Consider the following 14,028-nt stretch of genomic DNA (forward strand, 5'->3'; position numbering starts at 1 on the left):
AAAAAAAAAATCAAACTGCTGAGAATAAATGTGAGGCAGAATTCAATATTTAACTAAGTTCAGAGCAGTGGGACAGGATATTAAATGTCAGTCTGAATCTTGAGGCAAAAGTTAAGCAGATGCAATTTAAAAATAGCTAGAATCAGATGCAAGTCAGTACATCTTAAAAGAAATGGTTTTGCTAAAGTGAGTATGTATTAAGCTATCTAGAATGTAATATTTGTACTTAATTTCTTGTCAGGTTATAAGAAATTATAATACACAGCATATTTTTAATTATTTTAGTACAGAGATGTTTACAAAAGTCAATTGATATTCTAGTGTGTGGCTTTCTTTAATTTTACTGTTTTGGGCAGAACAACGTAGAAATGGGATTTGATGTTGGATTGTTGGAGGAGAGTAACAAAATGAAAGTATTTGTCCTCAGTGTGTTTGGTTCTATTGTATAATCAAAAATTCTAGCATATTACGTTTACCCTAAATCCCTTTTTACTTGTCATGTTAAGGACTGAGTAAGAAAGTTGTTTTGATAGTTAAATGCGTAGCATCGTATTAGTTACTTGTACTGGCTATGGCACGTTGTGTACGTGCAAGCACATTCTGCAGTTCTAGCATCACAGAATGGCTTGGGTTGGAAGGGACCTTAAGGATCATCAACTTTAAACCCTGCTGCCATGGGCTGGCTGCCACCCACCAGCTCAGGATGCCCAGGACCTCCCCAACCGGAGAGGGGGCACCCACAGCTTCTCTGTGATTTCTCTGAATGTTCTCTGAATGTTAGGAGGATTTAATGAATTATTATTTTTAATAAGAAAACTCTTGGTTGAAAAAAATTTGCTTCTTTTGTTTTACTGATTAGTATTAGTGTGATGATGCCTGAAAATATGAAAGGAGAATTTTTGTAATACTGGCAAGAAATAATTTAACTTGACATGAATAGCAGATATGAATCTGTTTTTTGGGGGGGGGAGGAGGGGTAGATCTCTATTAGAGCCATTTATGTTTACAGTGATTCTTCTCCAAAGTGTATTTTTCAGGTCTGCCATGTATGTAAGATATGAATTGACTTTCTTTTTTTTTCACAATGTTATGTCTGAAATCAAGCTACACACAGGAAAGCAAGAACATTAGTTGTTCTTGAATGTTAAAGAAATCTTTTGACCGGTAGTAACGTGAGTGTTATTAGTATATTCAGTTTATACAATGACAACATTTAATAGCAACGGTAATTCCTTTCTGAAGGTGATGAAATGGTAATCTGAGGCTGTTTTGAAGTGGCAGTAGGTTGAGAGCCTAGAAATAGAGATCAAGCTGGACAGAAGAAAATGAGAATGGATTTTTGTGGGAGGATGGAATCTTCAGATAGACTGGAAATGAGTTCATTGAAGGACAATTCAGATATACAGTTGCATTAAGTACTTCATATAAACTGCATATCTGATATATAACTTCCTTAGGATGACTGTACCTTGTGAAAAATAATATTTATAAACTACTTTTAGGAAAGAACTCAGGCGGTACGTACTAATGAACTTATATCCAAGAGTCCAGTTTGTGCTGAAGCTTTTCATACCCACTTCAGATGTAATGAAAACTTGTAATTATTAATTTACTATCTGAAACAGTGAGTTAAAGTAGCTGGAACATTTTATAGCTTTTGAATAAATACACCAATATATTATGGTTTTAACTGTAATTCGTACAAGTATACTTGTAAATGTATATCATTCATACTTTAAAGCAACTCAGGTATGTGTTTTATTGAAAAGTTGAATAAAATTCCTTAAATAAGGGCCATGTGGAGATGCAGAAATTAATGAAGTCATGTAGCTTTACGTTTCTCTGAAATTATTTGAAGTTTTTTTTATTTGGAAGGCAAATGTCTTAGAGTTCTTGGTAAGAAATTGCTTGGAAAGATGAAGAACTTGAAACATATTATTAAAAAAATGTTTTTTTTTTTTTTGTAAGGTCTTGGTTTCTGAACTTTTGTATTCAGTTACAATGATTAGAAAACTGATTTCCTGAGGTATTATTCAGACCAAAATAGGACTGCATTGTACTACATTTGTTCATTAGCTTTCCTGTTGCATATAATCAAATGCTAACCGTCCTTTTTGTGAAGCAAAGAGTAAGATCCTTTTCATTTCTGTTTTTTTATTTTTCAGGGTTATCTTCCTGCAAATGTGGACCGAAGAGAAAGCACTTTACAAAGAAAACGAAAAGAGTATTTTGCATTTGTTGAACAATACTATGACTCCAGAAATGATGAGAGTCATCAAGATACCTATAGACAGGTAAAACATCTACTGAATTACCTCTTACCTGCGTTAAATCTGTTAAAGAACTTGAAGAGATTGTTTTTGAAATTCTCTTGTTTTTATTTATTTCCTTAAGCTTACTCAATAATCAAATGGTCTAATCAATTGCTTTCCTATATATATTTTGGAAGCTAAATTAAATCTTTCTCAAAATATGAAATATTTTGGTTTGATTCTTTAAATAGTAGATTTCTTATAACGTTAGCTTTTGTCATGCCATGCTGCATGGCTATACCATTTTTTCTGTTCCACTTAAGAGGAATAGAGTTTTCAAAGCATTCATTTCCTCTGACCCTCCTTCAGATGACTGAGAAGATAGTACAACATTGACTGTTCTTTATTGGCTCATATTCCTGCTTAAGAAGTTGAAACTGTATGATTTGTAATTACCATAAGCGTGTCCAAATTTCTTGCCTCCCCTGATAAGTAGATAACTTTTCTTTAAGTTTAGTATTAAAATAAATAATTTGCATCACAAAGTATTGACTTAAGCAATTAACCTTACCTTAGACTTCCTTAGGACAGATTAAATGTGTGTACAGTAATGTCAGTTGCACATGGCTTTACATATATGTAGTAGCATGTTGTTAGTCATAGTTACACTGAGGCAAGGAATATTGACAGTATAACTGTAATTTGCAAACAGTCAGCATTGCTGTAAGGATCTTAAAATGAGAAAGGAAATAATCGTTTCCTTTTTTTTCCAATTAATAGTTTAATAATGACATGTTATTCCTAAAATAATGATAGAGTGGGATTATAACTAATAGTGTAAAACTGTATGATTGTTTTTTTTTCTGTTATTCAAAAAGTGTGCTGTTGGCTCTTTTTACAGTATTCTTGCTTCTGTCTAATTAGATTCATATAGATATCCCGCGCATGAGTCCTGAAGTTCTAAGACTTCAGCCCAAAGTCACAGAGGTAAGAATTGTATCTAAAGAATATGAGGTTTTTTTTTTTTAAATGAATTTAATATCACAGTGTTTATGGGTATGTGTTTTGAACTAAATCATAGCATGGTTCCTGTTTTTCTATGTATCTGTCAAAATCCTGGGAGGTCTGGAAGCTCTTATCATAGAGTATTCTACTTAAAAATTCTCTTATCTTTGAGTTTAGGAAAAATTATTTTGAATTTGACATTGTATGGAAAGAACTCAGCATTAGATCTTCCTTTTAAAATCAATTTTATTATTTTTATGGCAGTTGTGTAGATTGTAGGAGGGGGCTATTGGAGTGTGCCAAGCAGAATGGTAATGCTTGAGTGAGGAGCAGAAGTTTTTCACAAAGAATTTTTCACTCACAGGGTGATGACACACTGGAACAGGTTGTCCAGAGATGTTGTGGATGCCCCATCCCCGGAGGCATTCAAGGCCAGGCTGGATGTGGCTCTGGGCAGCCTGGTCTGGTGGTTGGTGACCCTGCACATAGCAGGGGGTTGAAACTCGATGATCTTTGAGGTCCTTTTCAACCCAGGCCATTCTCTGAGTAGTGTCCCTCAAAAGAGGAGGAGAGAGTTGTTGAAGGTCTTCTCACATATATTTTGATTGAGTCAGTTGAACTTCTCTGTTATAAATACTTTATTTTAAAGATTAGTGATTCAAAGTGTAGGTTTAATTAATGTGAATAGTCAAAATTCAGTAGTCTGTGATTTCATTTACTTTCAATTCTGGTATTGTCTCTAATTGAATTAGGTTGGAATAGATGGCATATGCCTATTTCCCGTCTATGCTTGCATTATTTGGAAGAAGTAATTTTGAGGAAACAAGATTGAAAATTACTTCATAAAATTTTCTTCACCTCTTTTATTGGTTATTTAAAGAGAAATAAAAAGCAAATTCTTAGACCTTTTGTGATTAAAGCTTTGGGGGTTTTGGAGTTCCTCTGGGGTGGCAAAACCCACAAGAAATTCAGAAATCTGCATTTAAGCTAATGGATTCTTCTTCTTATGTATATGAATACAGTTCTTACTGTTATCATGAATGAGGGTTAAATTCAAAAGAGAATAATTGATTGGTAATGACATCTCCTGAGATGTGGTGGTTCATACTAGAAAAGTAATTCCAGTTTTTGTTGCTGGTTTGGAAATCAAGAAGGAAACCTTTTGGGAAAGTGACTTTTTTTAATGAGTGCTATTTGAACACAGTGATGAACACCGTATAGAAACTTAAATCAGACTGCCTTTAAGGTATTCAGTGCTCATTTTTCGTGATTCAAAGCAGTAAATGAAACTTCATGAAAATGAGTAGGAAATTGAAAACACTATTTTAGTGCGTATTTGTTGAATTTCTGATTAGATGCATTTGAGGATATTAAATCTGGTATACCAATTACTGAGTGATCCTTGCTGCTCAATAATTTACTGCTCCAAAAATATTAATAACCCTCCCTTTACCTTAGTTTTCATATCTGGATTTTTAAAGTGCTGTGAAATCCAGGGGTATCTCAGTGTGAAGTGCAATCTATGTAAGTTATCTGATTCTGAGGAAAAGGAAGGGGATGTTGGTACTGTAAATTAGAAATTGCTTGGCTTAACTTGCCTTCTTGAAAAGCACTGTTTTTATCATTTCTGCCATGAGTATTTTCGTATATCTACTGACTTTTTTTTTCTCATTATTTGTATATTTTTCAACCCCACTACGTGAGAGCAAGAATTTATAGCTAAGTAATAAGAATTTTGGATAATGAGAGCAAGGGGATGTTTTTCAGAATGCACAATTGAATACCTCTTTTTCTGCCTCATCTTTTCCCCAAAACTGAAACTGGAACAAGCAAAAAGAAATCTCAATGTCACTTCTCACTTGTGTTTTAAGTTGGATGGTTCCCAGCGCCATTCTTAACTATTCTCTTACAGTCTCATTGATTCTTATTTATTTATTTATTTTATTACTTTAGATGTAGCTGTAATGGATCAGATGTGAGCTGCATGAGGGCTTTTGTTTTGGTACCCACAAAAGCGTTTCACTTTTGCTGTTGCTGTGTTCATTGTTCTGTGGATACACAAGAGCACTTTGCTCTTGTGTATGCCAGGGAAACTAGGAGTTCTAACTGGCAGGTTAAGGAAAGCTGATTTTGGAGGGTAGATGTTGATGCTTGGAACTAGCTTTCAAAGAGGAAAATGCAAACGTCTTCCGGCTTCAGGTAGCACATATGCAAGCCTGTAATGGATCTTTCAAACACCTGGATGCGAGTCAGTTATGCCTAATCATTTCCTTACCTGAAAATGACTGTAAAAGGGGTTTGATGCTGAAGAATAAGTTTTATTTAAATCCGAACTAGAATAATTAAATTCTTAAACTAACAAATGCTTGTAGTGAGATTGAAGCCTACCTTTCTGTTCATAAACGGAACTTCCTCTCTTTATTGTGTCCATTCTGGGCAGATCTCTCAAAGTGTGAGCAATCCTTGATTTCTGGGTTTGTAGCAAACTGTACCCAATCTCCTCAGGGTCCTTACAAATTCTCTCCCTTTTTATTAGTACTGCGGCCTGCTATTAAAGCTGATGTAGTCCTTTTGTTTGGTGACCTCTCATGCCTCTGCTCCGCTTCCCTGCCTGTCTGCACTCTTTTTTTTACCAGACTTTCTCTACAAAGAGTGAACTTCCTCTTTGTTTCATGAGATTGTCCTCGATTGAGAACTGATAATTAGGGCAGAGCGTATTGCAGCTTTCATGATGCTACTCATTTGCAGCCTTGGGAAGCAATGTACTATTTTCAGAAGCGAACAGTTAGGAGGAGATACAGTCTGTCACAGACCTAAGTTGTAGTGGACATGAATTCTATGATTGTCCTACTTCATGTTCTTCTCATACTGTCCATGCCATGGTCAGACGGTGTATTTTGTGGCCACTGGAGCTTTTGCATTTCCTAAGAAACGTGATTCAAGGAATTCAGGGGCTGAGGTTATGTGATAAAGGGTTGCCTTATTTCTACATTGCCTGATTTTTTTTTTTTTCTGATGTTTTATTAACTGGTATATGTGCTTCTGAAGTCTAAAACTCAGTGCTGCAGTATTAAGCAAGCATAACTATTAAGGACTTGATTTTTTGGCATGTTATTAAAAAATTCTAATTATATTAAATACTTCTTTCTGTTACTTAACAAGTGGATTATTACATTGAGAAAATACTTGTTTCAAAGGGATATTTGATCATGAAAGGATGATTTAATATTTCTATATAATGAAGAGGAATTTTGTATCACTGGAAAAGCTCCAGTGAGTAAGTGCTGCTATATTGTAACTGAATTACATGCAAGTCTGGTTTTAACATATACTAATACCCTGAAAATGCTTTTTATAAAGTAACTTGGAAGCATAATTAGTGTTAGCAGTTAATTATGAGTATAAATGTTGATGTGTGCTTTTATATGTGTGTTACTATACTTGTAACTTTGTGACATCAGGTCTGTCATGAACTGTTCAAGTGTCTTGTTTAAAATGTGCTCACCACTTGGTAAATTATCTGAGAGTTTCTTTTAACTCTTTTTCAGATCTTTGAAAGAATTTTGTTTATCTGGGCTATACGTCACCCAGCCAGTGGATATGTTCAGGGCATAAATGATCTTGTTACTCCTTTCTTCGTAGTCTTCGTTTGTGAATATATAGGTAAGGTTTATCATAACACTGAATTATGAATTGGTATTGGTATTTGGAACAGCACATTTCTTTTAGTATGAATAACATTTTGGAATAGTTAATTAAGGCATAATTAGAGACATGAATTTTATTATAAGTATTTTTAATTATAAATCTGTGTGGTTGTTTTAAAAATATGCTGAGGAGTGATCAGATTTTATGTGAATACTCAGTGGAGTTCAGGATTCTTTCAGATACTTGTCAAAAAAAACCCCCGAATCCAACAACAGACTACACTCCTTAAGGCTAACCAACTAATCAAAACCCACCTGTAGAAGCTGCAGGCAGAGGAGTTGACTTTTGTCAGATCTGGAAATTAGCAAAAGGACAGTCCAGCTCTTGCTTTCATCTTTATTTCTTAACTACAGAGCTGGTTAAGAGGTGCCCCATTCACCTTTCTCTTGATCCTTTCTTTTTCTTTGATGGTTTAATTTTCTGTTTCTCTCTAATTCATATGTGTCCAACCCACTAGTTTTATGTGTTTGTTGCTCTCTATTATAGTTTTAATGAAAAATATTCAAAATATATTTGTTTTACTTATACTGCTCAAGACAATTTCTCTTCACTCGCTGTGGCCCAAGCAAGCCAAAAAGTTGGATGCCTCCTTCTGATTCATATGTTTTTGGGACAATTTTGACTTATTCAATAAGCTTATGTGGGGGAAAGACCCCTCCCCCCCCCCCAAGCATTTCCCCTGCTTCCTCCACCTGGTCCTACGCAAAAAAAAAAACCCAACTCAACCAACAAGAAAAGCCCTTGTGAACCAAGGAAAACTTTGTTGAGTGGCAGGGAAATGAAACTAGGGAGAACCTAATAAGGTAGATCTGTGGCTCAAGGAGTGGTAAACTGGAACTGGGGATTGAAAGTTAAGGCAGTAGTAATAAAATTTCTTTATTTAAGATCTCCACTTTTGTAGGGTTAAGAGTACTGATAGCAGTGGTAGCATAAACAGCTGTATTTCTGTATGGCTGTATATGTAATTATACTTTTTTCAGATTTTTTACATAGGAAACCAAATAAATGCTCATCTCTTACTAGCATGTTATTCATATTTTACATTTATGAATTAGTATTTTAAGTCTTTATGAACATTAAATGTATTGTTGATCATTAGCAGGAATTCAGTTGGCATTACACAACAATAGTTTGTTAGCAGTTTGAATATTGCAACAAATATAAAAGGTAAGGTTGAATAGTTAATAAAAGAAAAAGGCATTGTTAAGCCAGCTTGAATTAAAACTGCTTTCTTTCTGTTTCTATTTGTCATACACACATACTATATCAGTGCTTATATATGAATGAGCAACATGTTATCTTGCTACTTCACTGTTTACAATGGATTCTTCATCTTCTGCCGTCTGTCCGCAAGGTACCCATTGGTGTCTTAATCCAGATTGATTAGATTTAATGAAGGACAGTTTATCCTTGAGTGGATGAAAGACTAGCCATTTACTCATTTGCATGGCAACACCTCTTGCATTGTTCATTTCTTATTTCATAGGGGGACATTTCATTGCTAAGCAACTAATGAGAACTACTGCTGCTTACTCCCTAATCATCTCTTAAGCAGGGTAGGGGCCCACTCCTGAGAGTACTTGCAGTTTCTGCCTTTTCCTCCCTCATTTGACGGAAAATGGAAATGTTCTTAATGATCCTAGAACAGTAGGATCTCTAGTAGACTTTAGGGTTGTTAATTGAAATAAGAAGCTCAAATGAGATGTGATTAGAGAATTGATATTCCATGTTAAATAGACCATTTAATTAATATAGTAAATAAATTTGTCTTTACCACCAACTTACGTTTGGAGACCCTGGTGACTGCAAATGTATTTGCCAGCTTGTCATTATATTCATATAACACGGCATAGCTATATGAGTAAGTTTTCACTGAAGGAAGACAGAATTTAAAAACTAACAACTGTTAAAGATGAATGCCTCTGAAAAGGTGTGAATCTCAGAAAGCTATATTCTGAAAGCTCAATTAAAACTTCATATCTGTGTAGAGATACAATACTGTGTAGAGAGGACACTACTGAGTTGAACGTATTTTCTTGAATCTATAAGTGGTCCTGCCAAAGTGCTAACAGCACTTATTTCCCTCGCTGACATACAAAGAGATTCTAAGATCTGTCTTTAAAAAACCTTTTGATTTGAGTCTTTCAAATATAGCCAAGTTGTACTGAGTAATCCATTCAAGTTAGAATGAGTGAGAGTGTGCATTTGACGTCAACTTGAAATACGGACATAAAATTTATGAAGTACCTCAAAAACCTTGAGAATTGTAGTAAAATTTTAAAAGTATTCAAAACTCAGAGTATGAGTTGTTTAATTTAAATAGGAAACAAGCAACACTGTATTTATGTCTAGCAAAATGGTTAACTGTTAATGTATTTAATATTTACTTTTGATTTTTCTTTTGTTCTTATTTTGGGCTCTGATTGTTAGTGTGTGGTTAGTATGTACCTTAAATTGCTTTATTTATTGCTTTGCTTTGTTGTTTTTGTCTTAGTTTTACTGTAACATTTGCATTGCTCTTCTGAGTCCTGATTCATCCTGTTGAAATTAATGAAGCCTTTTATTTTGGGTTCTTTCCGTAACAGGGAAAAAAAATACAAAAGAGATTCCAAAGGTTTATTAAAGATTAACTGCAGGTTATTACTGTTAGTAATGCCATTAAAATAAGTCTGTGCTGATTAGGTTATTTCGCAGTATATCCTGTTCAGTCAACTGTTTTGTTGAGATAAAAGTCCTGGTTATTTTATCTTTATGACAAATATGAGAGACATTAATCCTTCATCTCACATCACAGCTGTGCTCTACTACAGATGTGCAAGCCTCTATTGGAAGTGTCATTGAAGAACTTTTGAAGATTGAAATACCATGTTTAGAAGCGATAACTTATTTGCATAGTAGCATATTTCTCATTTGAATTTGAATGCCAAAAAATAGATTCATTGATCTTTTTGTAAGGATCAAAGTCAGATATTTTTATGGATAAATTTCAGCATGTGGTTTCTCACTTTTAGAGTAGGTTGAGTGACGGAGTGTAGGAATTGAATATTTTAAATACTGAGAGTATTCCTACACTGCCGGAAAGGTTGCAGGTATGATGAAAGAGTAACTTGGTAATGTCTCATTAGTTCTCCACTCTGCAATAAAAGCAGAATATTGTATCATTTTCAGCAAGGTAAAACTGTTGTCAAACCAAGCCAAGAGAGGCACAACTGCAGATACAGAACATGTTAAAGAAGGTAGTCCTGCTGCTTCCTGCTGGAATATGACAGGTTGAACATTTCTGGCATAAATTAGGAGAAGAATGAATTTAAATCTTAGGATTTTTTTTAACAACATGATTTTATGTATTGATTTAATGTTTTTTTTCTTTTTTTCCTCATTGAGAAGTGTTAATAATCTGTGTGCTTATTCTGCTGTGATACAGCAGTTTCTTTGGGATTTCCAGTATTGGTGCTATGGGAAAACTACTTCATGCTCAATCCTAACTTCTTATATGACATAACGCTATTATATTCTATGATTTTAGAATAAATGCTAATTAATTTCAGGGCGGTTTTCCTGAAAGCTCTCCATTGCAAAGAGTTCTCAAAAATATCAGCGTTATGTCCGAAATGTTTATGTCAAACTGAATTCTGTCCATTTGGATACAGGTCTAGAGGCATCTTTTTGTTTTTGTGTTGAGATCTGTTATCTGACTGCTCCCTGTTCACTGATACAATGTGAACAAGGAAATTTTACCCTGGATTGGACGTTCTGTTTCAAGCTGTCAGGCATCACTCTCTTAATACATTTCTGTGTTCCTTGAGTTCCTGTTGATCTATGTTGTTTCTAAATTTTGCTGTACTGCCCAGTAGCTTGTCATTTCTTTCTCATGGAATCAACTATGTTTTTGTTGCATTTAATATTTCAGTACTACCTGTGCGTTTCAGTAATTCATTGGGCCTCGTGTACACCTTGAACCACAAGGAGAACCTGAATTTACTCTCCATCCACATAGAAATAAGATCAGGGGAATAACCATCATAGGGATGCATCTCAGGCCACTGCTAAATGGGGTGGCTGCATAAGATCACTTTGCAACAGCTAACAGTGTTGGATCAAGAGGAAATCAGGAGTTCATAGCAAGTCAAGGGCAGAAAATGAGCACTATTGTAGCACTTCATCGTTTTATATCAGATAACAAGCATCAAGAAGAATGAGGCTGCTGAAGACTGGAATGATGCTCAAGATCTTGCCTACAATTTTCTTGCAATAAAGGAGCTTAGGACAATTTGAAGATGCTCACAAGAACTTGTGAACTGAAAACTTCAGAAACAGTAGTCTTACCCCTGTAAGTATTTTTCTTGTAACCTTAAATCTTACACATGGTTTGGTACCCAGTGTTTTTATAAATTGATACTGCCATATGACTTTATGGAGTAATTTTTTCAGGCCCAAATTGTAATGGGATTGGAAAGGGGTTTAGTTACAGAGTATCATTACTGTGTGAACATACAGGTTGATTGATTCTGTAAAAGCCATCATCTCCCTGTGTGCCCTTCACTTTTCTTCCCGTTCCCTCTCATATACTATGGGAAATCTTCCTGTCTTAACCACAAGAATTCGTACTGATTATCACCTTCTTTCATTCCTTTTTAGCATATCTGCAGAAAATAAATTAAATTAAAAACATTTATTCTGTTTTTTTCCATAGTTCATTGAGTGCTGTATCTAAAATTATAATTTTCATAATATGATCGAAGTAATGTTTCAGAGCATTGCATCATGGCTGAATCTGAGGCAATTCCTCAGTATTTATTTATAGAATAAGAAAAAAAAATGTTAATTTACTACGTACATTCTTTCCAGAAAGAAGAGTTGTAATTTTTATGTAGTAAATACATCTGTTTAGAACAGATGTAAAATTGAATTTCTGACTGATGAGACAGTAAGCCATAAAAGCAAAGGGTATCACCCCAATGACTCCAGATAGCTGTTAGAAGATTTTGCCAATTTTGCTTAATATGCATTCATTGTTTTCCTTACAAGACCATCAGACCAAGCTGAAACGTTGCCTGAAACGTTGTGTGTTGGGATTTGAGATGATAAAATGGAAAAGATGTAATGTATTTGTAGTTTCTCTATGAACTATAGGTCTATAACTGGATTAATGGAATACTTCCTCCTTACAGACCCTTCATGAGATTGGAGACTGGCAGAATCATTCTTACTCTCTTCATGCTTACTAGGAAAGAAATACTTGCCAGAACAGAGCTCCCAGGAACATGAGGAATTTCTTCCATGTGAGAAATGAAAGTAATGCATTTGCAATTTCTGAGTTCACCAGAACTTTTCTGAAGGTCTTGCAATTATGCTGTTAAACAAGCTTCCAATGTTACAGTGCTTTTTTTTTTTTGGTTTTTTGAATAAATACGTTTTTGAACAACACTGCTCTAAAGTGGTTTTATTCATACATTTACTTGAAACTTTTATGAAATTTATGAAGCTATGATTTATGAAACTTTTACAGACTGAATTTGCATAAAGGCACTGGTGTGAAGCATAACTGACACTTTGACGTTTTATTGCTAGTTGAAAGCATTAAGTAAATATTTCCTTACTTTTCCTCATTGTAAAACTTTTGTGAAGAACTATAAAACTATTCCAAATATTTAAATAGCTCTTTTATCATGTAAAAATTCAATGCACAAGTTCCATTTAACCACATTAAGTTTTCTATCCTTAATGCAAATCACCAGTAATGTAGTTTCCACATACAAAAGTACATTTTAGTGCTGCTTCCTAATAATTTCTTCGACATTTTATAGTTATATTCATGACATCAAATGAAATTGACTGAAATTGTCGTAAACACAAACAGTCATCTTTGAAATACTCCTTAATAACTGAATGAAATATTATATATGATTAAGGGGACAGGAGGATGGCGGCAGCAAAGAGTGAAGAAAGCTCATGGAAAACTATTTTAAATTCAAGTCTTGGAAATAATGACAGCCCAATTCCTATGGAGTCTCCTCCTTGGAGATTTCTAGAAGCTGCCTGGGTGATGTGGTCCTGGGCATCCTGCTCCGGGTGTCCCCACTTGAGCAGGGGTTGTGCCAGATGGCATCCAGAGGTTCCTTCCAATCTCGGCCGTTCTGTGATTCTGTAATTCCATCTTCTGTGTAAGCTCGGGAAGCATCCTATGCTCACCTCTGTAAAGATAAGCAGTACAGTCAGCTCAGTGATGTGAAACTTTGGAATTACCTCTTAACTTCTGGTGCCTTCATGTAATATAAAACTCTTATTATGTAGCACATACGCATATACTATATTATATATATTTATAAAATTGTAGTGTGACACAGAAATTGTTCAGCATTATGTAAGCCTACTTTCAGGAAAATGTTGCTCACTTTAACAATAATTAGGAATATTTTCCCCAACTCTCACCGTGTTTATGTGCTGATATACTGTCCAGCGAATGTATTTTTGAATGTGGTGCAAGTAGGTGAAGAGAGAGAGGTTCGTGAATAAAATAAACTAGATTTGAATGTTTTTTGTATGATGTTGTCACCTTCTTACTTTGTACTGTGGCAAAGGTCGACAAGCAGAGACCTGTGTTTGTGCCTGTTTGTGGGGTTGAGGACTTGATACTTATATACCAGTCTACTGCCTGTGCTACCTGACAGCACTGAGTTGACTACAGTGGGAAAGCAGCTGGAAATGTTTGGGTGCTACAATCCTAATGGTGTTTCATACCTTGCTAAGAAGCCTTTCTGGAGCTAAATAATATTTGATCCTGTTTCTTGTAGTTTGGCTTGTTCTGCTTAATTTAGGAGCTTCCCTGAGATCCTTATATAATTTATTTCAGACTACCTATCAGAGTCCTCAGTTGGAATTCATCCATTCTTTTTCTTTGGAGCATACTAATGGCCCCATTAGTCACTGCAGTTCTTAGACTGATGTTTATGGTCCTGTTAGTATTCATCCTTGTGAAGAAGCAGTCTATTCTGAGAAGTTGTGGTCGCTTTTAGATACATGTATATCCTACTGTGATTCAGAATTTATTTTTCTCATCCGT

At 34.9% G+C, this 14,028-nt stretch overlaps 1 protein-coding gene across 5 annotated transcripts in view; it reads left to right on the top strand.

Moving 5' to 3' along the window:
- The window catches only part of TBC1D22A (TBC1 domain family member 22A), a 155,216-nt gene that overhangs the window by 27,598 nt on the left and 113,590 nt on the right, over positions 1-14,028 (top strand). For all 5 annotated transcript variants that reach the window (NM_001031490.2, XM_015275755.4, XM_015275756.4 and 2 more), the window contains 3 exons: positions 2,166-2,294; positions 3,177-3,239; positions 6,806-6,920. In NM_001031490.2, the coding sequence (NP_001026661.1) occupies positions 2,166-2,294; positions 3,177-3,239; positions 6,806-6,920 (307 nt within the window). The remainder of the gene's footprint in view (positions 1-2,165; positions 2,295-3,176; positions 3,240-6,805; positions 6,921-14,028) is intronic.

Source organism: Gallus gallus, chromosome 1 (genome assembly GCF_016699485.2).
Source record: "Gallus gallus isolate bGalGal1 chromosome 1, bGalGal1.mat.broiler.GRCg7b, whole genome shotgun sequence".
NCBI lineage: Eukaryota > Metazoa > Chordata > Aves > Galliformes > Phasianidae > Gallus > Gallus gallus.